General features: G+C 40.9%; 2 protein-coding genes across 2 annotated transcripts in view; one reads left to right on the forward strand and one right to left on the reverse strand.

Annotated features, from left to right (window-relative positions):
- Positions 1–15148, reverse strand: part of kiaa0825 (KIAA0825 ortholog) — a 173924-nt gene extending 158776 nt beyond the window's left edge. Inside the window, exons 1-2 of the mRNA XM_036598839.1 lie at positions 14574–15148; positions 7523–7661 (exon numbers count right to left, since the gene is read on the reverse strand). Of these exons, the coding sequence (XP_036454732.1) occupies positions 7523–7653 (131 nt within the window). The 5' untranslated portion in view covers positions 7654–7661; positions 14574–15148. The remainder of the gene's footprint in view (positions 1–7522; positions 7662–14573) is intronic.
- A 284-nt stretch (positions 15149–15432) lies between these two features.
- Positions 15433–24594, forward strand: part of slf1 (SMC5-SMC6 complex localization factor 1) — a 42700-nt gene continuing 33538 nt past the window's right edge. Inside the window, exons 1-13 of the mRNA XM_036598829.1 lie at positions 15433–15745; positions 16093–16204; positions 16930–17008; positions 17453–17628; positions 17733–17788; positions 17925–18075; positions 19064–19249; positions 19395–19463; positions 19890–20036; positions 21620–21786; positions 21900–22034; positions 22370–22508; positions 23847–23994. Of these exons, the coding sequence (XP_036454722.1) occupies positions 16094–16204; positions 16930–17008; positions 17453–17628; positions 17733–17788; positions 17925–18075; positions 19064–19249; positions 19395–19463; positions 19890–20036; positions 21620–21786; positions 21900–22034; positions 22370–22508; positions 23847–23994 (1564 nt within the window). The 5' untranslated portion in view covers positions 15433–15745; position 16093. The remainder of the gene's footprint in view (positions 15746–16092; positions 16205–16929; positions 17009–17452; positions 17629–17732; positions 17789–17924; positions 18076–19063; positions 19250–19394; positions 19464–19889; positions 20037–21619; positions 21787–21899; positions 22035–22369; positions 22509–23846; positions 23995–24594) is intronic.

The raw sequence follows: 24594 nt of genomic DNA on the forward strand, positions 1-24594 counted from the left end.
GAGAGAGAGAGAGAGGGGGGGGGAGAGAGAGAACAAGACAGTCTGACAATACCTTTACAAAAACACAAAGTCCCTGATAGAGCCAGACTCAAAAAATTGAGCGCCAACAAAAAGAGGCAGCAGAGGGAAAATCCAGAGCTAAACAAAAAGAAGAAAAAGAAAGAGAGATGAGGAGAGGAAAGATTCCCTTAAGCCTCATCCTTCCCTCTCTCTCTTTCTCTCTCTGTGTCCACATGTCAATCAGGCTCCCTGAAAACTGGAATTGTTTTTAAGCCGCAAGTGGAGCAGACACAACAAACCACAGGGTGTGTGTGTGTGAGAGAAAGGGAGAGAGAGGGAGAGAGAGAGAGGAAGAGAGAATGAGAGACAGAAAGAAAGACAAAAGAAGAGAAAATTAAAAAGAGAGAGGAGAAAGAAAGAGAAAATAAAGAAGAGAAAAAGAAATAAGGGAAAGAATCAGAAAACAGAAAAAGAAAGAAAGAGAAAGAATGAGAGCGTGAGAGCAAAACAGGTACACAGAAATAGAGGAATGTAGACCAAAATGGTAGAGAGAAATAGTGAGAAAAAGAAACAAAAGAAAGAAACAAAGGTAAGAGAGAGAAGGTGTGAGAGAAAGGAGAAAATTAAAAGTGAGAAGAAGAGAGATGGGGGACAAAGAAGGAGAGGGAAGAGAGAAAAAGAGAAAGAATGAGAGAAGTTGAAGAGGTAAAGAAGAAGTGGGAGAGGGAAAGAGAGAGGGAGAGAGCAAGTAAGAGACAGAAATTGAGAGCAAGGGAAGAGAGAGAAGGAAATGACAAATAGGGAAGAGAGAGTGAGAGAAAAAAGAGCAGGGAGAAATAAAAAGGTAAAAGAGAAATAGAAAGAGAGGTAAAATGAGAGAGTGAGTGAGAGTGAGTGAGAAAGAGAAATTGAGTGAAGGAAGAGAAGGAGAAGAAGAAGAAGAGAGAGAATGAGAGATGGAGAGAGGAAGCAAGTTAGAGAGAGAGAGAGGGAGAAAACAAAATAAAAAGGCAGAGGGGATAGAGAAAGAGTAAAAGAAAGAAGAAAAAAGAGAGGAGAGAGAAAAAATAAAGAGGCACAGAAAAAAAAATCAGGTAATGAGAGAGAAGAGAGAACAACAGAGAGAGGAGGGAAGGGTGTGTGTGTGTGTGTGTGTGTGAGAGAGAGAGAGAGAGAGAGAGAGAGAGAGAGAGAGAGAGATAGAGAGAGAAAAAGAGTAAGATCCAGACTAAGGAAACAAAATAGAGACAGAAAAAAAGGACAGAGAAGAGAGAAGGAGACAGCAAGAGAAAAAGAAGACAGACAGAGAGGAGAGAGAGTGACAGATATATAGATAGATAGATAGATAGATAGATAGAGTGAGAGAAAGAGACAGAGAGAGAGAGGAGAGAGAGAGGACAGAGAGAGAGAGTCATAAAGAGAGAGAGAGAGAGAGAGAGTCAGAGAGAGAGAGTCAGAAAAAGAGAGAGAGAGAGAGAGAGCCCTTTATTAGATATGATGGCATGTTTCACAGCTCTCTGCCTTACGGAAACCCAATCCTCCTGATTAGTCAGCACTTTGACGTTATCTTAAGTTCCTTGTCAAAATTAATTTAGTGTGGGTGGGCCGCGGGCCTGTCGAGCTCCAGGAGACAGGGAGAGGGAGAGGAAAGGGGGGCAGAGAAGGAAGAAGAGAGGGGGAAAGGAAGAAATCCCTTTCAAATAAGCCTCAGCTTCAGTGAGCACCTAGCCATGTGGTCAGGAAACAAATAGCCTATCTGAGCGCTTATCAAAGAGGCCCTGTTTTTTCCACACGTTTTTTTCCATAGTGCCCAGAAGTGAAAAAAAGAGCCGTGAAAGTGGATCCCGTCGACTCCGATCTGGCATACTTAGTATCCTCCAGCGCCAGGCCCGGCGGGTTATTTGTCAGGACACACACACACGCCACAGACGCATACTCGCACGAGATGGCACGGCGCTGCGGCTATCTACTGGAAGTGTAACGGTACACCCATGGCCTCCAGTGGGCTGGCCCTGGCTGACACTTCATTAGCCCCCCCTCACTGCCGGTGGCCTCCCCATGCGTCCGATTTGATGAAGCCTAATGGATAACAGCGTTTCAATTTGGAAAAGCTAAGGCTGTTTGTCAGCCTATCTTAATCTCCTTCAATTAGGAGGCAAATCTCGGACATCCTAGAGCTGGGCCTGGGCCAGCCACAGTGACCCATAAATAGGTTAGAGCTCAGCATGGAAGTGGAAGGCATAGAGGGTAGGACATTCTTCTTTAACCTTTCATTGTAGAGGCAAAAAGGCAGCTACACTTTATGTCTTACAAGTATCTAGATTACGTTCACTAATCAGGTGATTCAGCTACTTTATGGCGCATCCATTGCTGATACAGCTTGTATTATCTCTACACAAAAGCACTGCCAACAGAATTTGATGCTCTGGATGTCCCCATGCACAAGGCCAAGCATCAGCTATAGGGGTATAAAACAGAGAGCAGTAGAACTGGAGTGATGGGGCACCAACAAATACCTTTGGGGTGAGCGGAGTCTGTGACGCTACTCATTCAACGTCAGTACCTGACCTTACTAATGCTGTTATGGCTGAATGCAATCAAATCCTCACAGCAATGCTCCAACATGTATGTAAAGCCTTCCTAGAAGAGTAGAAACTGTTCCTACAGCAATGGGAGGGCACACTCCTTATGAATACCCTTGATTTAAAAAAAAACATAGGACGGGGTGTCTACAAACCTTTAGACATATAATGCTTTTCCACCTTTTAACCCACTCCCCTTTAATAATGTGCTTTCTCTGTGCTGTTATATTTTTGACTTGTAACCAATACAAAAGCCGTGCTCATGATGTCAGGTCAACACAAGCAAAGGATTTTATTAGTACAATAGATAGTGCAGGCCTGTCACAATGATGGTCATAAATATCTGAGCTGATCACAAACATTTTTTCTGCGCTTATTTTCCATAGTTGACAGCTTTAACAATCATACATCTACAATGCAACAAAAAGAAAGTCAGTTGACTATATTTTCATTAGTTAGGTTGTGGCAAGTATGTGTAAATTAAAGAAAGCTTTTGGAGGACATTTTTAGACAGGGCACAGGAGTCTTTTACAAAAACAACAAAAGTTTTAACTTCTGACAGCTATAACACCTTTAGAGGGCAACGTTGAGTAATGTTTGTTTATTTGAGCTCAAGGTGTTTCTGCTGTCAGGTGGAGTTATCAACAGTAGGGATGCATGTTGACTGGCCAAGATGTTTGTAAATTGGCCAAATTATTTATTTATTTTTATTTATGCTACCATTTTATGATGTAGTTAATGTGAGGTAGGTCAGTGTGCAAGCACTGTATTTGAATGCTGTTGCCACACCTATAACCAAACTTACTTTCAACGTAGCACTTTTTTATTCATAGTATTTAAAAAGAGCAAATAATCTTATTTATGTTGTAACTCTGGCTAATAGAAAGTACTGAAAATGCGCTAGTTTGTTTCAGGTGCTTATTTAGACCACACAGTGTGAGCTTTGTGAAAAATAAAAAGCTTAATTAAAATCGCCAAAAAAAAAGGTCTCTGTCCAATTTGGCTGTAAAGAAATCAGAATCGGTCATAAAAATGAATGATTGGAGTACTGAGGGATGGATGCAAACCTAATCTAGGAAGCCAGATAGTTAATGAGCTAATCATTGTACTTTAACAGTCACATGAACGAAAAAGACAGATAAGTAAATTATTCATTGTGATTATGTATATCGTTGGTGTTGGAACAAAACAGTTTTCCTAAATGGTAAAGAAAAAAGATACTTTGCTTTTAATGTAAGTTAATGGAACCAGAATTTTTTTCCAAGCCATTTTGGGCTGTTTCTTTAGGTTCACTCATCATGGAATTTGCACACAATATAAAGGGCAACAGACATTTTCAGATTGTATCAAAAACTGAAAAACTGGGAATACGAGGTTTTGTTCCGACAGCAGCGATATGGTAGTTGATCATCAGCTAAAACATGTCAATTTATTATATTTATAACAAGTTATTTGGGGAAGGGGTGGTATTTTTTCCCCTCTCCTGTGTTTTGAAGGGCAAAAATGAATATGGGGTCTTTTTTTGTCCTTTGCTGCTAGTTATATCTGACACTGGCAGCACACTCCCTGTCTCTTTTCCTCCCTCTCCATTTCTTGCTCTTCCTCTCTGGCTCACTCCTTGTCCTCTTTTTTTCATGCAGTATCTGTGGTTGGGTTAAGTGGATCAGGTAGCAGGTGTATCGCACAACTCTGGCCCACCCTAGTGGAGGTCACTGAAAGAGGTCGCTGTCATAGCTCACCTCTGTCCAGCAGATCGGCTCAGATGAAGCCAAGGCTGAGTGACCACCACAGGATGTGTGTCATTTCACCTCTTTTCTCTCTCTCTTTCTCTTTTTTCTCTTTTCCACAATTCTCCATTATCCGGGTTCTTTGTTCTTGTAATGGTTCTCCATTTCGCACATCTCTCCTTCAAGAACACAAAATAACCCTTTAATGCTTAGAGAGGCAGAGAGAAACCGCCCTGGCCTTGAGGGTAATAATCCTTGAATTACCCACCCAAGGGTTTTCGTTTCAAGATGTGGAATCTTCAATTATTACTCGGCCATTTGGAGAGGAGGGAGCGGGCCGGATGGACAGGGATGAGACAGTGGTGGTAATGGGAAGGGGAGTGAGGGGGGCTTTGTTCAGCCACAACACACTCAGCGGAGCACCTTGCCGACTGCATGTGCCTTCTGGGCCACACAAAGGATAAAGGTGAGGCACTGATAGATTTTTAGAGCTATCCCACAATAGAAAAGGCCTGCCATCATAACTGGCAGAGGGAGAGGAGGAGCAAAAGAATGAAGGAGTAGAAAGTATAAGAAAGTGATATTCTGACATTCACCACTGTTTTCTTCTTTAGGATTTGTTCTTAGGTAAGAACAGAATCTATTCACACAAGAGCACAAAGCTGTGAACAATTCTGCTTCTTTAAGAACACGTCATGAATCTGACATACACTTTTTCTTAGGACCTTTCTCAAGAACAAATTGAAGAAAAACACTTGGGAAGATATAGATGAATGAGGCCCAAAGTTTTTCATCATAAATGTCCTTTGATGTCATGTAAATAAAATAGATTGAAAGTTTGTTGTTCTGATATTAGCTCTCCCACCTTGTGCTTCTTTTTACTAATCACATTTATTTTGATTTTACATATTGTTATGTATTTATGTGAGAAATGCTCAAAGAACATAGAAGTGTACTGAATTAACAGTGTTTGCATCAATTTACCAAACATTTAGCGACTTTTACAATTAATAATTACTCCTCAGTCTGTTATAATTAACCCTGCCTATGGGGTAAGCAGCATTTGTAGTATTTGTACTTGTCCCACTTTTGGCTGAATTGTTCGCAATAAATAACATTGTAAATACAATAAATAAAAATATTGCCAAAAAAGTAAAATGTCTTATGTTGTGCCCTGCTCTCCTCTATAAGTACTCTACTATATTTATATTTCCTTGTTTTAAACAGTCTAATATTACACACTGCATTGTAAGTGATAGTGAACATGTGTTAGCTAGCTTTTCTCCAACAGCATTTATCTGACTTTCTGCTAGCCTTAAGTTAGCTAGGTACAGTAAATTCTAAGATTTTTCATAAGATATAAGATTTAAAATGCATATTCTTATTCAGTGGAATATTTTGATAGTTACTTTCTGACAGACAGCATTCAAGAATTCACCTGCTTTTTCCTTCACCAGTATTAAGATACCTAGCTAACATAAATTATTCATAAAACATTTATTCAAGATAAAATACTATTTTACAAATAATAATACTGTATTCTACAGGCCTATTTGCATAGTTAATCATGAGTGCACAGCTGTGTGTGTGAGTGCGTGCGTCCTTTCTGGTCACAGGAGCTATGTCCTCCAAAATTATCCCAGAAGGTGAGATTCATCTGCCACATGAGACGCGCTATTTGCAGAATAAAAAACACCCTTTATTTACGGAGCTCTCTGCAGTATGTCCTTCACTCAAAACAAAGCGTGAATGTCTGATAGAGAGGGAGTCCTTTATCAGAGCGGAGAGGAAAAAAAAGAAAGAGGCCTGGACCCAGGCAAAGCGCATGTTTGAGTTTATTGATTTCAGATGAAGTGGCATGCTATTCATCAAGCATCAAATAATCATCAACTCCCAACGTTAATAATATTCTACCATGAGAAAAGAAGGAGATGCAACAGGTTACACCAGATGTAGACTGGAGTCTAAAGCTCTGGAAGCACATAAGCTCAAGAGGAGGTCCTTTCAGAACACAGAGAGCCCGTTGAGGCTGCGCAGCCTGGATGAATTTTTCTCCGTATTTCTTGCTGTGTGTTAGCCCTTGGGCTGTGCATGAAACAAGCTTGATTTTGAATAGCTGAAGATATTGTTAAAACAAAACAGGGATTTGACGCAGCCCAAGCAAGCCAAAGAAAGCTGAGAGATTCTAAAGTTCGAATCAATATTCAATGGCAGGGCTCTGTTTTTTGAGGGGGGCTGTGTAAAAAGATTGTTTGAAGAGTTGTTCGAGGACAAGATCTGAAAATTTGGTTTGTGTGTGCATAAGAATCCAACAAGAAAACCCAAACTGGTGTGTCGTGTCACGGGACTCAAGTAACAGTGATAGCATTACAGATTACATATTACAGAAGTCTCCCATTACCTCAAATGTAGTCAGTCAGCCAAGACATGTTCAGGATCTGAAGTTTGTTTCTTTGGTTTTGCACTGGTTTAGCTTTGAAGCTAATGTAGCTAAAAAGTAATGGAAGCTCATAATCAACCAATTAGCAGTGCACAAACTGTATGCCTAAAATATTACCCCTTTGCCTAAAACCATGTTGAGTTGTTAAGTAATCTCAAATAGACTCGCTTATGTGGTTTGTGACACTGTATGACAAAATAATCTTAAAAAAGATGGTTCTTCGGGGGGTTCTTTAGTAAAGAAAATGGTGCTATATAAAACCATGAACACTCAAAGAACCCTCTGCATGATTAAAGTGTTCTTTGTATGATTAGAGCGTTCTTGAGGTTGATGGAGAATGTGCTGTCGTTGGCTTTATATAGAACTTTCTTGAAAAGGTTTCGATACAGCACCAAAAAGCGTTCTTCTATTGTTACCATGTCAAGCTTCTAATAATAGAAGAACGCTTTTTGGTGCTATATCGAACCCTTTTCAAAAAGGTTATATATAAACTCTCTATAGCACATTCTACATCAATCTGAAGAACGCTTTCATGATGCAAAGACCCATTTAATTATGCAAAGGGATCTTTGCTAGCTGCATTAGCCTCATAGCTCCAGAACTAAAGGAAAAACTTCAGATAGCAAATATATCTTGGCTGATCAGCTGCATTTGGTGTAAGGGATAAACTGCATAAACATTATGAACAATTATGAACATCTTTAAAAACAAAGGCTAAACTTTTTACCTTTAAGTAAATACAACAACTGAAACAGACATGCGACTCCCCTGACCTGCTAGCATTGAGCTTCAGCTTCTCCTCAGTGTCACGGATCAGATGCTGGAGGTCCACTTCGCCTGGGACATCCGACATAAGCAGATCCACAAAGGCATGATCGTGTGGGAAGTCACCCAGCCATTCCATCTCGCTGCCTTAGAAGAGAGGTACACAAGAGTCTTCATCAAACAAATGAAAGAGTAGTACTGTTTGTCTACTGTACATGCGTTTCCTCCTTTTCTTTTCTATCACTCTCACTCTCTGTCTCCTCTCTCTCCCTCTTTTATTCTCTCTTTTTCCTTCTTTCTCTTAAGTGTGCTTAGGTGTAACACAATTACATTAACCCCTTTAATAGCCAGGGCCCACTGGCAGGCCCAAAGTCTTATTATACACTTGTATAACTTAAGAATAGCTCAGCCAATTTGCATTAAGTCCCTGTAATTACTGAATAATAAGCCTCAGTATTTAATAAGCCTGAGATTTTAAGGGGTTAAAGTAAATATCTATTAACTTTACCTTGACTTTTATAGCACCCTAAATAAAATACACATTACTCATCATAAATGCCTTAAAGGTACCACTAGTGAGAAGTGGCACTATTACATTAGTGTTGCTATTCTGTTTAAATGGAATTACGTAATTATATATATCATTAAACACTGAATTAAGCAGTGAGTTATATGAATATTTGATATACATGCAATACTGACACTACTGAGTCTACAAGACATGTTTTTTTTTTGTTTCATAGTCAAGAAATGACAAAAATAAGGCAAAAAAACAAAATAACAGACTACTTTTGGAATCCTAATGCAAAATAGACAATACGCACAACAATAACTTGTACTCAAATTTAACTAACCACTTAAATTCCCAAGCTTATTACATCCTAAGGTTAAAATTCAGTAATACAGCACCGTGCAAAAGTCAGAGACCACAATTAATTTATTTAATTTCCAGTCAAAATAGCAATTAAGCACAAGTTATTGATTTTTCAGAGTCAAAACATATATTTATTTATTTTTCTTTTTTTCCAAATCTTAAGCAAGAGTGGAGACTGATTTTCTCCTACTCTACAAAGATGAAAGCTTTAAGTGCTGTTTATCTGATAGTAACAGTTCTGGTGGTCAACCAGGTCTTGCATGATTGACAGGAGTCCTTATTTTCTCTCTCTTTCCTTTCTTTTTTATTACTTTTTCAGTTTTGGAAGCTCCTGTTTCTTCTGTTATTTTTATTTGACTTCTCCCTTTTATGTAAGTGGATTATCTTATATCCTATTTCCTGATAAATATTTCCTGAAAAATAAATAACTTGTACTTAATTGCTCTGTAGACTGAAAATGAAATAAATTAAGAGTGGCCGCTGACTTTTGCAGTACTATATAATGACAACAATGCAAACTGGCTGCATTATACAGTGGTTAAATTATCATACAATACCTCCTTTTCTATGCACAAACTTAGCATTGAAAGTTTGGCACTTCCGACAGACTTTCTCTGCTTGTCTCAATGAGGGTTCATGAGAAATAATTCACATGAATTCACACCAGCTTTTGTTATTGCTGCTGATAAGTGCAGCTTCTAAGGGTTTAGGCAGAACTTGTTCCTAATCCTTATTCAAACACTACTGAGAATCAGCTCCACTGTTACCAAACATCTTTAGATTGTCTATAAAGGACTACTCAAATAAAATGAAAGCATCTCTTCACAACGTATACACATGCTCAACAGAGAAAATGTTTACATACTACATTTGAGTTTTGAAAACTTGGTAAGATCCATTAAGGAAGCACTCCCTGCCTTAAAAATCACTGCAGCTGAAACAGCTACTTAGTCCCACACTTGGATTCTATGCTTGCTGCATCAGTAAGGACCCAGGCCTAGCTTCTGGAGAGCCACTGAGAAGAAAACTCCTTTTGACTGTAATAGACGTCTGCTTATGTACAGTACTTGTCTGAATGACATCCATTCCAGCAAAGTCTCGCTGTTGATGAAACACATCCTGCGGCATACGCAACGGCTCATGAGATGTGATGATTTGATTTCTTCTCCAACAAGATCCTTATCAGGAGCTGTACATCAAGCCCACCTGAACCAAGCTGCTGGAAATCATCTCCTATAAGACTCCTCGACCCTTCTGTTATCTATCAATCTCTCGCTTTCTTTCTATCTTTCTCTCTCAGCCAAAAACGGATGCTTTTCAATTTCCACTCAGGCTCAGCTGTAATAACTGCATATCTAAAAGACAGGGCTCCATCCAAAGAGAATCAACTGCCAACACGCTGCTCATCTGTACTTTAAATAAACAATCTATTTACTCCCCCCACCGCCCCTCTCTACAAGACTCTCAGTGTTCAACACCTGCACCAAACACAAGGCCAGCATTTGGGAGGTGGGGGAGGGGACTGAATGAAAGACAGACTGAAATATTCAATAAAAAGAGTGAAAGAAAAAATGAGAGACAAGCAGAGTGAGGGGGTAGACAGAGAGAAATAAAGAAAGAGAAAGAGATAGAAAGGGAGAGAGAGTGAAAGAGAGTGAGAGAGAGAAAAAGAGATGGAGAGACAGAAAGATTAAGAGGAAAAGAAAGAAAGGAAAAAACAAGAGCAAAAGAGAGGACAGGAGAGAAGAGAGTGAAACAAAGACTGAATGAGAGAAGAAGAGAGAGAAGGAAGGAGAAAGAGGAAGAGATAGAGAGAGACGGTGACAGAAAACGAGAGGAGAGAAAAAGAGGAGAGAGTGAAAAAAGACTAAAAGAGAGAAGAGAGAAAGAAGTAGAAAGAGGAAGATAGAGACAGAGATAGAAAGAGAGAGAAACAAAGATAGAGGAGAGAAAGAGGAAGAGAGACAAAAAGATAGAAGTTATATAAAAAGAAAGAAATCAAATAAGACAGTGATACAGGGACAGTGAGAAGAGAGATAAAAAGCTAAAAAGCAAAAGAATAAGAGAGAAAAGAGAGATAGAAAAAGATGAAGAGAGGCTGATAGAGAGAGAGAAAGAGAGAGAGAGAGCATGGTGAGAGAAAGTGCTAGAGAAAGACGAAAGAAAGAGAGAAAGACGAAAGAGAGACAGAGAGAGAGAGAGAGAGAGAGAGAGAGAGAGAGAGAGAGAGAGATATCATGGGTGAGAGACAGGGCTAGAGAAAGACGAAAGAGAGAGAGAGAGAGAGAGAGAGACAGGTAGAAAAAGAGAGAGGGAGAGAGATATAAAAGGGAGAGAGAGAGAGAGAGAGAGATACAGTATCTGAGGGTGTCATCATGAGTCAGATGGAGTATAATGGAGAGTGTCAGTGTCAATTTAGCTTTGCTGCCACTGCTTCCTCCTTCATGTGGGCTGATTTTAATAATCCCTGTCAAACTCCAAACAGCCCGCGCTACCTCCCTGACACCACGCGCTCTTCTCCGAGCGCAGACAGAAATCTCAACATTAATTTAACCCGCACAAAAGAGAGAGGCTGTCCGGCTGGACAAATATTATTTCCCTCAGCTGACAGATTCGGCAGTTAAGCTTTGCGCTTTTATTATTTCCTAAACTCTATATGAGCCTCCAAGTCGCCTTGCTGTATCTGCAGTGGAGAGAGAGAGAGAGAGCGCTTGAGTTCGGGAGGGTTTTTACAGGCCCAGGATTAGGAACTCTACAGTGTAATTACACTGGGACCGAGTGAGTCATTGTGTGTGTGCGAGTGCAGCGTGTGTTACAAAGGGATGTGCATCGTTGCCGGTGTGTGATCCACATGAGAGTTGTGGGAAAAGTGTCAGGTTCAGCCTGTCACCACACAGGGCCTAATTAGGCAGATGCTCGCTCCATCTTCTTTGTCTTGTTAGCTATTTTGAACTCAGATGTTGTGGAGTCTCCGAGTAGTTCTGAGAGATGCCACAGGAGAGCGAGAGCGAGCGAGAGAGCGAGTGAGAGAGAGAGAGGCTGAGCTACAGTTCAGTGTCTGTGTGTGAGACATGGGGCAGATGTATTCTCCCAGCACTTAAAGTGAAACAAGCATGCCTCTAACTCACCCTCACACATACTAGCCCACTTAGCCTGGAGAAGGTGTGAAATATTTAGCAGCCAGTGCCTCTACTGGCGTTTTAAAAAGCCCTCCGACATGTTCGCTTAAAGCTAAATGCCCTAAAATGGAAGGTATTTACTTTTAAGGAAACATAATAAATTAAACAGGCACACCATTTCACCAGGAGCCGTTTTGGAGAACAATCTAATTTTCTCGCAGAACCACCCCATAGTTTGCCGCACCATGGCTCTAAAACTCCTAAATAAATGTGATAAATGATGAGACATACGATTTAATGATTATAAATCATGAAGGAGGGATGAATTTTCGAACTGTCCACATAGTATTGTTATGTTCTGTGAAAATATCCCTAGTGCACAATGCATTTAGGGTTAGAGTGGGAGTGGCATCACTGTATTATACTACCACTATTGCCACAGTACTAAGACCTCTATCATGTTCATGCAGCCTGTAGCAGTGGCAAAGTCATAAATACAGGCCTTTAAAAAGTAGGTAAGCCACCTAGTTAGGTTTTCTTTGCAATACAACACAAATGTGCTGTCCAGCTATGTCCACACCTTCGCTGATGGCAGTGCAGGCAGGGAGTTAGTGAGGGAGGGAGGAAGTGAGGGAAGAAGGGAGTAAAGGAGGGAATGAGGGAGACAGGGAGGGAATCAGGCAGGGAGGGAGGGAATGAGAGAGGAAGGAATGAGGGAGGGAAGGAGGGAGGGAGGGAATGAGGGAGGGAGGGAAGGAGGGAATGAGAGAGGGAGGGAGGGAGGGAATGAGAGAGGGAGGGAGGGAGGGAATGAGGGAGGGAGGGAATGTGGGAGGGGGAGGGAATGAGGGAGGGAGGGAGGGAATGAGGGAGGGAAGGAGGGAATGAGGGAGGGAGGGAGGGAATGATGGAGGGAATGAGGGAGGGAGGGAGGGAGGGAAAGAGGGAGGGAGGGAAGGAGGGAATGAGGGAGGGAGGGAAGGAGGGAGGGAGGGAGGGATGAGGGAGGGAGGGAATGAGGGAGGGAATGAGGGAGGGATGAGGGAATAGGGAGGGAATGAGGGAGGGATGGAGGGAATAAGGGAGGGAATGAGGGAGGGAGGGAGGGAATGAGGGAGGGAGGGAGGGAGGGAATGTGGGAGGGGGAGGGAATGAGGGAGGGAGGGAAGGAATGAGGGAGGGAAGGAGGGAATGAGGGAGGGAGGGAGGGAATGAGGGAGGGAGGGAGGGAATGATGGAGGGAATGAGGGAGGGAGGGAGGGAGGGAAAGAGGGAGGGAGGGAATGAGGGAGGGAGGGAATGAGGTAGGGAGGGAAGGAGGGAATGAGGGAGGGAGGGAGGGAAGGAGGGAGGGAGGGAGGGAGGGAATGAGGGAGGGAGGGAGTGAGGGAGGGAATGAGGGAGGGAGGGAATGAGGGAGGGAATGAGGGAGGGAGGGAATGAGGGAGGGAGGGAGGGAATGAGGGAGGGATGAGGGAGGGAGGGAATGAGGGAGGGAGGGAGGGAGGGAGGGAATGAGGAGGGAGGGAGGGAGGGAGGGAATGAGGGAGGGAATGAGGGAGGGAATGAGGGAGGGAGGGAATGAGGGAGGGAATGAGGGAGGGAGGGAATAAGGGAGGGAGGGAGGGAATGAGGGAGGGAATGAGGGAGGGAGGGAGGGAGGGAGGGAGGGAATGAGGGAGGGAATGAGGGAGGGAATGAGGGAGGGAGGGAATGAGGGAGGGAGGGAATGAGGGAGGGAGGGAGGGAGGGATGAGGGAGGGAGGGAGGAGGGAGTTTGTTAAGAAGTTGCCTGTTAGTTCTCTCTGCTATGTACTGCTAGGCTAGCTTTACCTGCCCCACACCTTTTCACCTTCTACCTGTTTTAAATGAAGTTTAGCTTAAGAGCACGAAACTGAACACAAATACAGACATGCTTTGGAACTTCAACTTGGAGAACAATCTAATTTTATCACAGGACCTGCCTTCATCTACAAACCTGATGTACTTTTGTCTATTTTTTACATTATAATGTGTCATAAGAAAATCTATTTGACATTGATTCAGAACTCAACATGATTTGAGGCAAACATATGATCATTTAGATGCAGTTTGCACAATGCTAATTTGTGAAGTATAAGTTTTGATTACTCCTTAGCTACATTAGCCTAATAGCTCCAGCGCAAAACTAAAGAAGCAAACTTCAGACTCCAAACATCCTCCCTGATCAACTAATTTGGAATAGTGGGAAAATTGTGTAATTAGATTTTTTGCTGAACTATTTGAGGCCAGTGGCTGAAACAGGCAGACACCCACAAAAATGTACATTTCTAAATGTTAATTAACTGATGACGTTATACATTGCAATTGTTTTGCTTAAGTAATATCTACATTTTCCAAACAATTCACCACTGACTGACATGAGGGTTGTGGAAAACAATGGCCACCTAGCAGACCTCAGTTAAACGGGGCCATATCATGGAAAACTACATTTTCTTTCTTATTTATTATTTATTTAATAAATAAATAAATAAATAAAAAAAAGTTTGATGTAATATGCAAACATAGTTCAAAAACTTTGGATTTCCGAGTCCCTGCTGTCCATACATGGAAAATAAGCTGCAAAAACTACCTGATTTAAAATGACTGTTTTTGTGATGTCATAAAAACGAAGGCATTTACATATATCAGTCTACTCAGCCTACAGGAGTTTAGACCATCATTTCAATACAGAGCAGCCAATCAAAAAGACCTGTATCAGTTTTAAAAGCACAGTACCAAAACAGCCTATTTAATTCTAAGGGATAAAGAAAGGTTGGTAACGGTAGTTTTAAAATGTATTATAACTTACTTACTTACTTACTGACTTATTTACTTATTTATTCATTCATTCATTTATTGGGTACATAAAGTCACACAAACTTCATAAGTGGACCTCAAGAGGAAAATAGTTACAAGAAAAAGTTAGGATATGGGCCCTTTAATGTGCCGTCTCTTATGTCTATATTTGCATGACGTGTCAGTATTGACAATGACAGACAGACATATTCAGTCACACTATAAAGACACTCGTTCTTGTTACTGTACCTTATTCTGTAGGATAGTCAGTGGTACTCCAACTCCAAGCAATATAATCCTTATCGTCATTCTGTACATTTCATTTCAGCTCCGAAAAATTTACTGCGTGCCAAAACTGATATGGTGAATGCTGATATCTCCGGGCTACTGAATGAAGATGCTTGTGCTGCTAGACTGTCATGCTGTTCAAATACTAAAACATTACCAGAACTCTCTTCAAGGTGATTTAATCCAATAATATTCAACGAAGAGCAAAGCGAGGGGTGAAACTGCCGAGGGGAAAAGCTTAACATGCAATGTTATACTACAGTGAGGGACTGGACTAACGTTAGCTGCCAGCTGACAGACTTGCTAACAGGGTTTAACGTTAGTATATGGGGAAAGGAGTTAAGTCACGTTAGCGTAGTTTTCTCGTTAGCTAAGCTTACAGAGCCAGCAAAACGAACAAAGCCAACTTTAATGTGTGCCAGGCGCACAGAAGCAAAGACCGTGGACGCTAAAGAAGACAAACTGCCATTTAAAACACTCTGTTTCTGTAAAACACGTCGCCCCTCAACGCAAAAGCGTCTCTAACAACCAGCACCATGGAGCTCCTTCTCTAAACATCCTGTTCGTGGAGCAGCACAGACCATCGAGCACATAACGAGGGGGTGTTTGTACAACCAAATCGTCGTCGGCGTTTTAATGCTCATTTTCCCTGTACTGCTTTCACTTCTTTGTTTAATATTAGTTCAACAATCGCAAAAATGTACTTAATACCCGTGCTGGAGAGAGAGAGTGGAAATATACAGTTCGTGCGTATAAAAACGCACCCTTGTTTCTCAGCACCCTGCGCGGTAAGACAGTCCACCTGTCATGTGATTAGACATGGACGTCTACCAACACATTTTGTGTTTGAATTTAAGCGTGTTTTATTTTTCTTTCTAGCTGTCTTCAGGTAAAACATTTCTGGATTTTTATAAATGTTATAAATGTTGAAAGAAGAGGCACTGGTAAAGGAAAGGACACTTTATGGACATGACAGCTGCTGCTGATCGATAACCTCTGAAAGTGGAGTTTTTGGCGCGGCTTCGAAACAGTGGCAGAAACTAGTTAACCTAGGTTAGCGAGCTGTAGCTCAGTTCCCTCAGCAGACAGACCTTATATATCTCCACCCTGATTCATTTACACGGTAAAATCAGGTAAGACAGCTGGAGCTGTGAAAGTTATGTTCAGCAAAATAGATAACTTTACATAGTTTAACTAAAACTAACTCTTTCAGTTTTATACATAATCTCTCTCTGTCACTCACTCACTCACTCACTCACTCACTCACTCACTCACTCACTCACTCACTCACACACACACACACACACACACACACACACACTCTCTTTATTTTGTCCTGTTTCTTCTTTTTCTTCTTCTTGTTCATCCTCTCTCTCTCTTACACACACACACACTCTCTCTCTTTATTTTTTCTTCTCTCTCTCTCTCTCCCTCTCTCTCTCTCTCTCTCTCTCTCTCTCTCTCTCTCTCTGTTCTGTAGGATGGTGGGGAATAAATATGTCTTTCAAATATCTGGAGTCAAGAATCTCCAACAGAAAAGAGAGCTTCTTCAAGGCATCAGGCGGCTACGTGGGAAGTATATAGGAGGCTCCGTGAGTACTTATAGTGCTATAGAAAAGCACTAAAAAGAAAGCTGTATGTACACGATAAGCTCAGTGGTTCTCAAACCACTCCTCGAGGCCCCCACACAGTCCAACTTTTTCGCTCTGTTCCGACTCAGCACAAAGGGATGGAGCAGAGTGTCAGGTGGACCATGATGACCGGTTTAAAAACCACTGATGTAGCTCACCTGCTTGTACCGAGCTTTATATCCAAATTAAGACATCACTTCTAGGGTCAGTGCCTAGACCTCCAGTCTCATGTTTGAAAGCTGTATGTTCTTTTGGCCTTTAGCTTATACCTTCTTTGTCTTTAACAATCTAGCAGTGTCCTTCAAGAGCTCCGCTTACAGTATCATGTGCTTTACACTGGCAAATAACACAGACAACCCACCTGACTTATTGTATTCTCTCAAAAAAGATGAAGTGGTAGTGATTAGCCCTGAAAAATGACCCTAATTGCTTGCCGATGCTAAGGTGTATTTTTGTCTTTGTAATTTTGTCCTTGCCCTCAATACTATCTTAATATAGTTACTGACTGCTCTCCCTACTAATTGAAGTCTCGAGGGTGTAGAATCCACCTCGTAGTTCTTGACCTTTGGCTCAGCTCTTCTACTGACAGGTTAAACACCAGAATAGTAAGGTGACTTTGTGTGTTAGAAAATTCAGATGCTGTTTTTCTACTCATGTGCAAGAAGTAATGGCCCATTGTGTTGCAGGAATACCAAGAGGGGGTGACCCATCTTATAGTGACCAGTCCTTTAGCGAGTGAGAAGTTCATTGCAGCATGTGCTGGAGGTCAGTGATGATGATTACAACCTTACTGATAATGATGTGTTATAAATGTAAGTAATCCTGGACAAAAGCATAGGTTAAAAGATCGAGGATGCCATTTCTCCATCTGATAGGTTGCAGCCAAAAACTAAAAAATGTTTTTATATTGAGGGATACAACATTTGTGTTCTATTTATTTTTTCTGTTATTTATTTTACATTGTATAAAATAGATCCTATAGTATGTATTTCATCAGAAATCTGGGGTACTGTTTTTAAATTAAAAAGAAGTATGTATTAGTTAATAGAAAAACCCAATAGACGTTTTGTTCATCAGAATCTTTCAAAATAGAATCAATTATTTTCCCCACCCATAAATGCAAGTGTAATTAAGCCAGATTATTAGTATTAAGCCATGGTTGTCTATCGTTGTTCACTAACCTGTTTAACCTTTTGCTCTTCCTTTTAGGGAAGTGGATAGTAACTCCAGAGTTTGTGCTGGACAGTGTTAAACACCAGGCATGGCTCTCAGAAGCCTCTTATGAGTTAAACCTCTGTGCTAACCTTAAGGCTCCTGCGATTACCAACCCTCTTCAGAAATGGAGGGAGAAAGTATCCAGAGGCTTAGTGTCTGGAGCTTTCCAGGTCAGGGATTGTAGTGTTGCATAACTGACAAACCAAACGAAAATCCTAAGTACAAATCATAATTATTTGAGGTGTCTTAAAATGTCATGTCTCTATTTTATTAGGGCTGGGTTGTGTGTCTTGATATTGAAGATACTGGTAGAAGAGGCATGTTTGAAAGGTGAGAACATGCAAAAAAGTGAAAGAACTTCCAGTAAATACATGTATTGATTTAGTGAAAATGTATAAATATAAAAAAATATTAACTGTTTATCGCTGCTGTGCATGTGCTGGTTTCAGTATTTTTCTGCCCACAGAATACTGAAAGCAGGGAAGGCTGTGGTCTGCACTGACAAGTCGGCTACACAGGCTGTAACACATGTGTTTACCAAAGATGGAAGCAAGATGTCGAAAAATGTCAGAGCACCCTACCACACCCTCAGCTTCATCGCTCATCATCTCTTTGGGGTAATCTTTGCTCTTGATATGAATTACAAATAATATATAATAGTCAGTCACTGATTATTTTACTGTGTGCTGTGAGCGCCCTGACCAATCGCAGATGTTTTTTGGGTGTTTGAATTGTTCAAGAAATTCACATGATCCAAGAAGCATAAATAGTTCCATTACCTGAAAGTAGTCCTGGTTTCAGTTCATTTGCACATACAGCTGTGAGTTACATTGTGAGCTGTAGCATAAACAGAAAATCAGCATCAGAAGTAGTATTTTCTTAGATGTAGTTAAATGTTCAGTCATCGTGAGGTCTTGTTACACTTTTGATTGGTGTGGATGAAAAACAATGGATAATATTTGAAAGCATAAATGACAAAATGACATCGGGTCATATTAAATACCCTGGAAAGGCATAAAAGTGGACGTGGATTTCCCAAGAAGCTACGACAAGGTATCTCAAATATGTAGACTCTAAGTACACCCTGTTCTGCTAAAGGTGTCACCAGCACCTCATGTTAAAAAGATTGGGTCTGTAAAACTGTGACTTGGTTTGAAAAAGCCGTCTTTTCTTTGTCTCACCCTCTGATGCAAATAGAAACTGTTTGTAGAAAGTCATTCAGAGTGGTTCAATGTGAAATGCTCCATGTTGTAAGGCAAAAAGTGCTCAAAGAAAACACCCCGCCCCCTCTATTTACCTCTATTTTGTCAATATCAATATTCCATATAGAATCAGAAGGCATGTGTAGGTTCACTGGTCATTTTGAATAGTAAATAAAATGTCCACAACACACATACAGATATCTCAACTCCTGATTTCTATCATCACCTTTGTAAAGAAATCCAGGTTGTTTCTCTACAATGAACCATTTCACATCTAACTACTCTGAATGACTTTGCTTACATCTCAGTGATAGGACTGGGGATTGGTGGAGTTCCCCGTCAACACTAATCATCATGCTGTAACAAGACTATATAACTAAACCTGTCCTTGTTCTGCTTACAGTCTCTTTGCTCAAGTTTGAACTGGTCCATTAATTTGGACAAACCTAAATTCCAAGAGAACTTCATGCAAGTGGAGGCAACTGAGGACAGTTCACTTAAAATGGAGGAGGAATCTATGGACGTAATGTATAACTTACTTCTCTTTGAGCTAGAGGAAAAGCTCAAAGACTACGTTATGAAAATGGAGGTGAGCTCATAAGTAATTTAGTAATTATATTTAATTGCATCTTTTCAAAGGTCAAACTTGATGCAGAAAATTGGAAGGACACAGTTGTCATAATCATCATTGATTTGCCATAATACATGACCTGACAATGACCTTTTCATTGCAGCTGCGAAAGAGGAAGCTGCTAAAAGTCCCAGAGCTTTTCAACTACTATATGCCCGTCTTTCCAACTCAGGTGAATAAATCTGCCTAAATCCTATTAATATGTCCACCATCTGTGAGTTTCACTGCGAGGCAAAATGAACATTAGGCTCATGAAGTGACTCGGGTCATTCAATTTCTTTTGTGTCACCGCTAGCGCTGTTAGTGCCTCCTTTTGTGACGGATGCATTATGTTCAGGTCAGCTGATTTAAGTAAGGTGGTTTGATTGGTCGCCTCATGATTGGCTTGCCCATTAAAGAAACACAGGTGTCCTTCTGCTCTCTTCTCTGGTGTGTTCCTGAAAGGTTGCTGGTTTGGAGCAGTCACTGTATCCTCTACCACACTCTAGTAACCCAAACCCCAAACAGGCTCTGACTGACTGTGCCAGTGTTGACCCTGAAAACACAATCCTGTTCACCTTCCCCCTCTAATTTCCTCCTTCTCTGTTTTTCGCCACAGGTTGCAACGGTGGATTTCAGTAACGTTCGCAGCTTGGTGGAATGTGGCCTCTTCCCTCAGGCTCTGGAAGATGTGCAGTGCTCCCTGCAGCCCGGGGTGCTTCCTCCAGCCTCCGTTCTCCATGCATGTATGCAGCATGCCCTACATGTATGTATACCAACACCACAGTTGGACCTCTTCTGCTTCTCCAAGTCCATAGGAGAAAAGAACCATTTCAGGCACTATCTTAAACATTTATATTTATATGTAGGGTATTTATAATAGGCTCTGAGCCAGAGCAGCAGAAGCGCTTTGTCTGCTGTGTTTTTGAAGGGGAATTCCACCTAATTTTCCGAATTTTCTGCATGATTCTGCCTTTGTAATGTAAACAAAGTCATTCTGAATGGTTTGATCTGAAGTGATCTGTTCTAGTGGAACTTACTGACTCAGACTTTTTTTTCAGTGGTGATGATAGGAAACTGGGGTTGTGATGTCCACAACACAAATATAGCCATTATTATTTACTATCAAAAATGGGTCTTCTGAGGTTTTATTTGCAGGAATAATATAAAATAATTGGGAAAACATTTTCTCCCTGCATGTACTTCTCTGCCGTGAATGTATTAAAAATACATTTTAGCCTAAAATCTTATCTTAAAACTATTCCACAACAATGTCTCTGACATGGTGTAATTGTTCGCATTTTGTAAACATTAGCTTTCTGTGAGGGAGCCTTTAGAGGCAAAACCAAGTGAGGAATATCTCCCACACTACTGTGACTGTGAGTTATGAATATTAAAGATTACTCGTCATGTCACGCTGCACTGTACGTAGGCCATACCCCTACATCTGTTGAAAATTCGAATGTGGTCATGCATCATTGAAGTGTTTGCCACTGGAGTGCATCTTCAAGCTAGTGCAAATAGACCAGAGTCTAGAGCAGGGGTCATTCGTTTTGGTCCTGGAAGCCAAGCCAAGCACAGTTTAGCGATTTCCCTGCTTAATCATGCCTGATATAACTCATCATTTTACACTGTGAAGCTGATTTCAAAACAAGCTTCTATTTTTTTTGCTGTTTTGAACTTCTGATCATCATTAATACCATGAATTCAAGATGCCATTGCCATGATCTACTAAAGCTGAAAAATTCATAGATTTCTCTTCTGTTTGTGCCACAAAATGCAAGCAAATAACTGCATCAGAATGTGCTTCACACTAGGGGTGGGCAATATGGCAAAAATATCATATTACAGTGTTTAAACTATCTCAGTACATTGGACAGTAAAGGCATTATTGCACTCCCTGTAAACAGTTATAGAAACTCTAGTAGCACACAAAAAGAACATGGACGTGCATGAAGGCAAAGGTAAGATTTCCAGGTTTAGTTAGTATATTTGAGCATGAAAATCACCAAAATCAATCAATCAGTATTGTTATTGTGATAAATTACATCGCAATGTCACAAAGCTTTTCTGAACATATTGTAGATAGCACAAGTGCTTCCCAACTGCATATTTGATAACAAAAAGAGCATAATAATCCAGTTGTATCACATTTAGTGCAGCAGAGAATTTGAAATATTGTATATAAATCATTGTATTCATAGTTTTTGATAGCATTTAAAAAAAATACTCCACTGCTTTGTCTTTTCCAATTTATCAGTGGTACATAGGAACTCTGCTGAACTCTTACTGAAAAATTTTCGCAATAGATAGCTGGCCACTCACTCTAAAACTCCTATATTCCTGCAGGGAGAAGCACAGTCATACTTCCTCAGCATGCTCAGCACTGTTCTGAATGACATACTGCGTAACAATCCTACCTGGAGCTCTCCTGGGAGCGTCAAATACTTCCTCCAGATCCTGCAGTGCCCACAGTGTAAAAATGGAGTCTGGCCACTCCTACAAACATCAGTGAGGTAAAATATGTATATGTAGACATAATCCATGTCACGTAATTCATAAACACATGGCTGGAGTATGAATGTATTTAGATGACCAGAACTGACCTTCTGTTCCTTTTTGACTCAAGGTTTTGCTTGTCAAGCGCAGCTACCTGTCACTCACTACCTAGCCCCGCCCCTCCAGAGCTGCTCCGCTTCCATGGTAACCTGCAGGCGTTCTTTCTCAGGCTGTTTCAGCTGGAACTCCGTGCTGCTAGCTCACGGTAAGAGTCAGAAAAGTAGCAGCTTCTGCGATGGATGGATGGATGGATGGATGGATGGATGGATGGATGGGGAAATGTAGCAGTATGAATAATACTGCTAAATAATAATGCTAATAATAAAAAGAGAATGCTATTTATGTAGCTCTCAAGCTATAAGGTTTTCTATAAGATCAATTAAGTGAGAGAGAGAGAGAGTGCGTGTGTGTGTGTGTGTGTGTGTGTGTGCGTGTGTGTTTGTGTGTGTGTGTGGGCAGATATTGAATTGTGGTATCAGAAAGATTCAAGCTTAGTAAAGAGCATTGAGTAGGTGGAAGTGAGTCTTGTGATGTGTGCAGTGGGGGAGGCTCGCGGACGTCTGTGCTCTACAGCATGTTCTGGAACGTGTGGGAGAAGTCAACACTGAGCTCCAGGGCCCTGCAGCAGCTGGCTGAACTGCTGGTAGAGGCCGTGCTCTGGGGTCTCCACTCTACTCAGGTGGGGGGAATCAGATTCTCACCAAATGGTGTTTCTTTAAGACATATCATTGCTGTCATATCAAAACCTTGTAACTGTTATTTATTTATTTTTATATACCATTTGAAAACACCAGCTGCCATGTACATTATATGAACCTTTTATTGCAAATTGACCTACAGTCCTGTAATCCACAGTGTGTGGAAAAACTAATAAAATAGAACACAGTATTACATTGAAAAAGGTATCTAAACACAATATTTTACGTTTTGCCTTATGAACTTGATCATTAATCGTAAATATATGCCAAGTCCAAATTTGATGCCCTGCAACACATTCCAAAAAGATGGGACAGGAGCATATTTACCACTGTGTTACATCACCTTTCCTTTTAACAGCACTTAATAAACATTTGTGGACTGAAGACTTTCTGATTACACAGCCATGTTGTAGTAATACATGCAGAGTATTCCTTGCCATTGTCATGTTGAAATCTAGAAGACAACATATGTTGCTCCAAATGTGTTTGACATTAGCGGTGCCTTCACAGATGTGGAAATTACCCGCTAATACCCTCCTATACCATGACAGACCCAGGCTTTTGAACTCCACACTAGTAACAATCTGGATATTTCTTTAATTCTTTGGCCTGGAGAGCACACGGTCTATTATTTCCTTACACGATTTGAAAGGTGGACTCGTCAGACCAAAATACATGTTTCCACTCTGTTTCCATCAGTCCATTTCAGATGAGCTTTAGACCGGAGAAGTGTCTGGATGTTAGTGATAAGAGTTTCACCGTGCAGTATATAGTCTTAACCTGCATTTGTGGATGCTGTGACAATCTGTGTTTCTTGACAAGAGGTTTTCCAAAGTATTCCCAAGCCCATGTAGTAATATCAATCACAGAAATATGCCAGTTCTGAGGGGTCGACGGTCATGGGCATTCAGTTGTGGTTTCGGCCTTGCCCTTTACACACAGAGATTTTTTTCAGATTACCTCAATATTGTGATGTTATTACACTGAGGGTGAATTTCTTGCAACCGCTTGCTGAAGAACATTTATTTTTAAACTGTTGGATTTCTTTGCAGATGACCCATCCTTGATCATAATGGATGATACAGGTCTAGGCCTATCCTGGATACATCTTGTATACCCAAAGACGGTTGCCTTACCTGTTTAAGATCTCTATGAAAATTGCGCAATGTTCCTATTGTTAAATTGCCCATGTCCCAATTTTTTTGGAATCTTTTGTATGCATCAATTTCAGAATGAGCATATATTTACAAAAAACAGTGAAGCTGAAGTTTAAAGGATGTTCAGTCCTTTGTCCCTGGTGCTCTGTGTTGATCCTTTAGGAGGGGAAAGGGAGACTGCTGGCCACGTTGCAGGAGATCCTGGCTGTAGTGGTGGAGTACTGGGCTCAAGAGCATAGTAAGCTCAACAGCCGTCTGGTGGACAAAGGCTTCCAGGACTTGGCGGAGTACATAGCCATCCTGAGCCAAGGTAACATTCGTTAGCCCATTTTCCACAGTAAGAGGCCAGTAAGGCCATGTAGGATCACTAAGGGTGTAGTGGTTCAGTATCCTCAAATACCCCATTATCTGTTACATATCTCAACTTGTGACAATTAGATGTTGTGCTGTAACAATAGTTTCCAAAATATTGGCATGTTATGTTGCCCCTGTATCTGTGCTGCCTATGAAAGTAAGTAAAATTTACATTCACCAGTTTAATCCAGGCATCTGCATCAGGCTAATATCAGCAGAAAATGCTGGACTGGATGTCAGTGAAAAATGAGTTGATGAATTCAATCCAGTTCAATAATTTATCTACCTCATAACAACACACACTCACATTGTGTGATGCGATGATGTTAGCTGCATTTCTTCCTGTGGGGTAGTAGTGTTTGAATAGTTTGAGTGTGATAGCCTACTTGTAGATCCTCATCTTAAGTGTAGTGCTTCAGTTAAAAGGCTTATTTTGAAGCATAGCAGTTTCTAAAGGAAAAGAAATATCTGATTGGTATAGGCCCAAGGTTGCAATAACAGTATCAGAAAAGAAAAACTGGTATCATTCCACATCTAGTTTAAACGTATAGTTCCT

This window comes from Colossoma macropomum, unplaced genomic scaffold (genome assembly GCF_904425465.1).
Source record: "Colossoma macropomum unplaced genomic scaffold, Colossoma_macropomum, whole genome shotgun sequence".
NCBI classification, from domain to species: domain Eukaryota; kingdom Metazoa; phylum Chordata; class Actinopteri; order Characiformes; family Serrasalmidae; genus Colossoma; species Colossoma macropomum.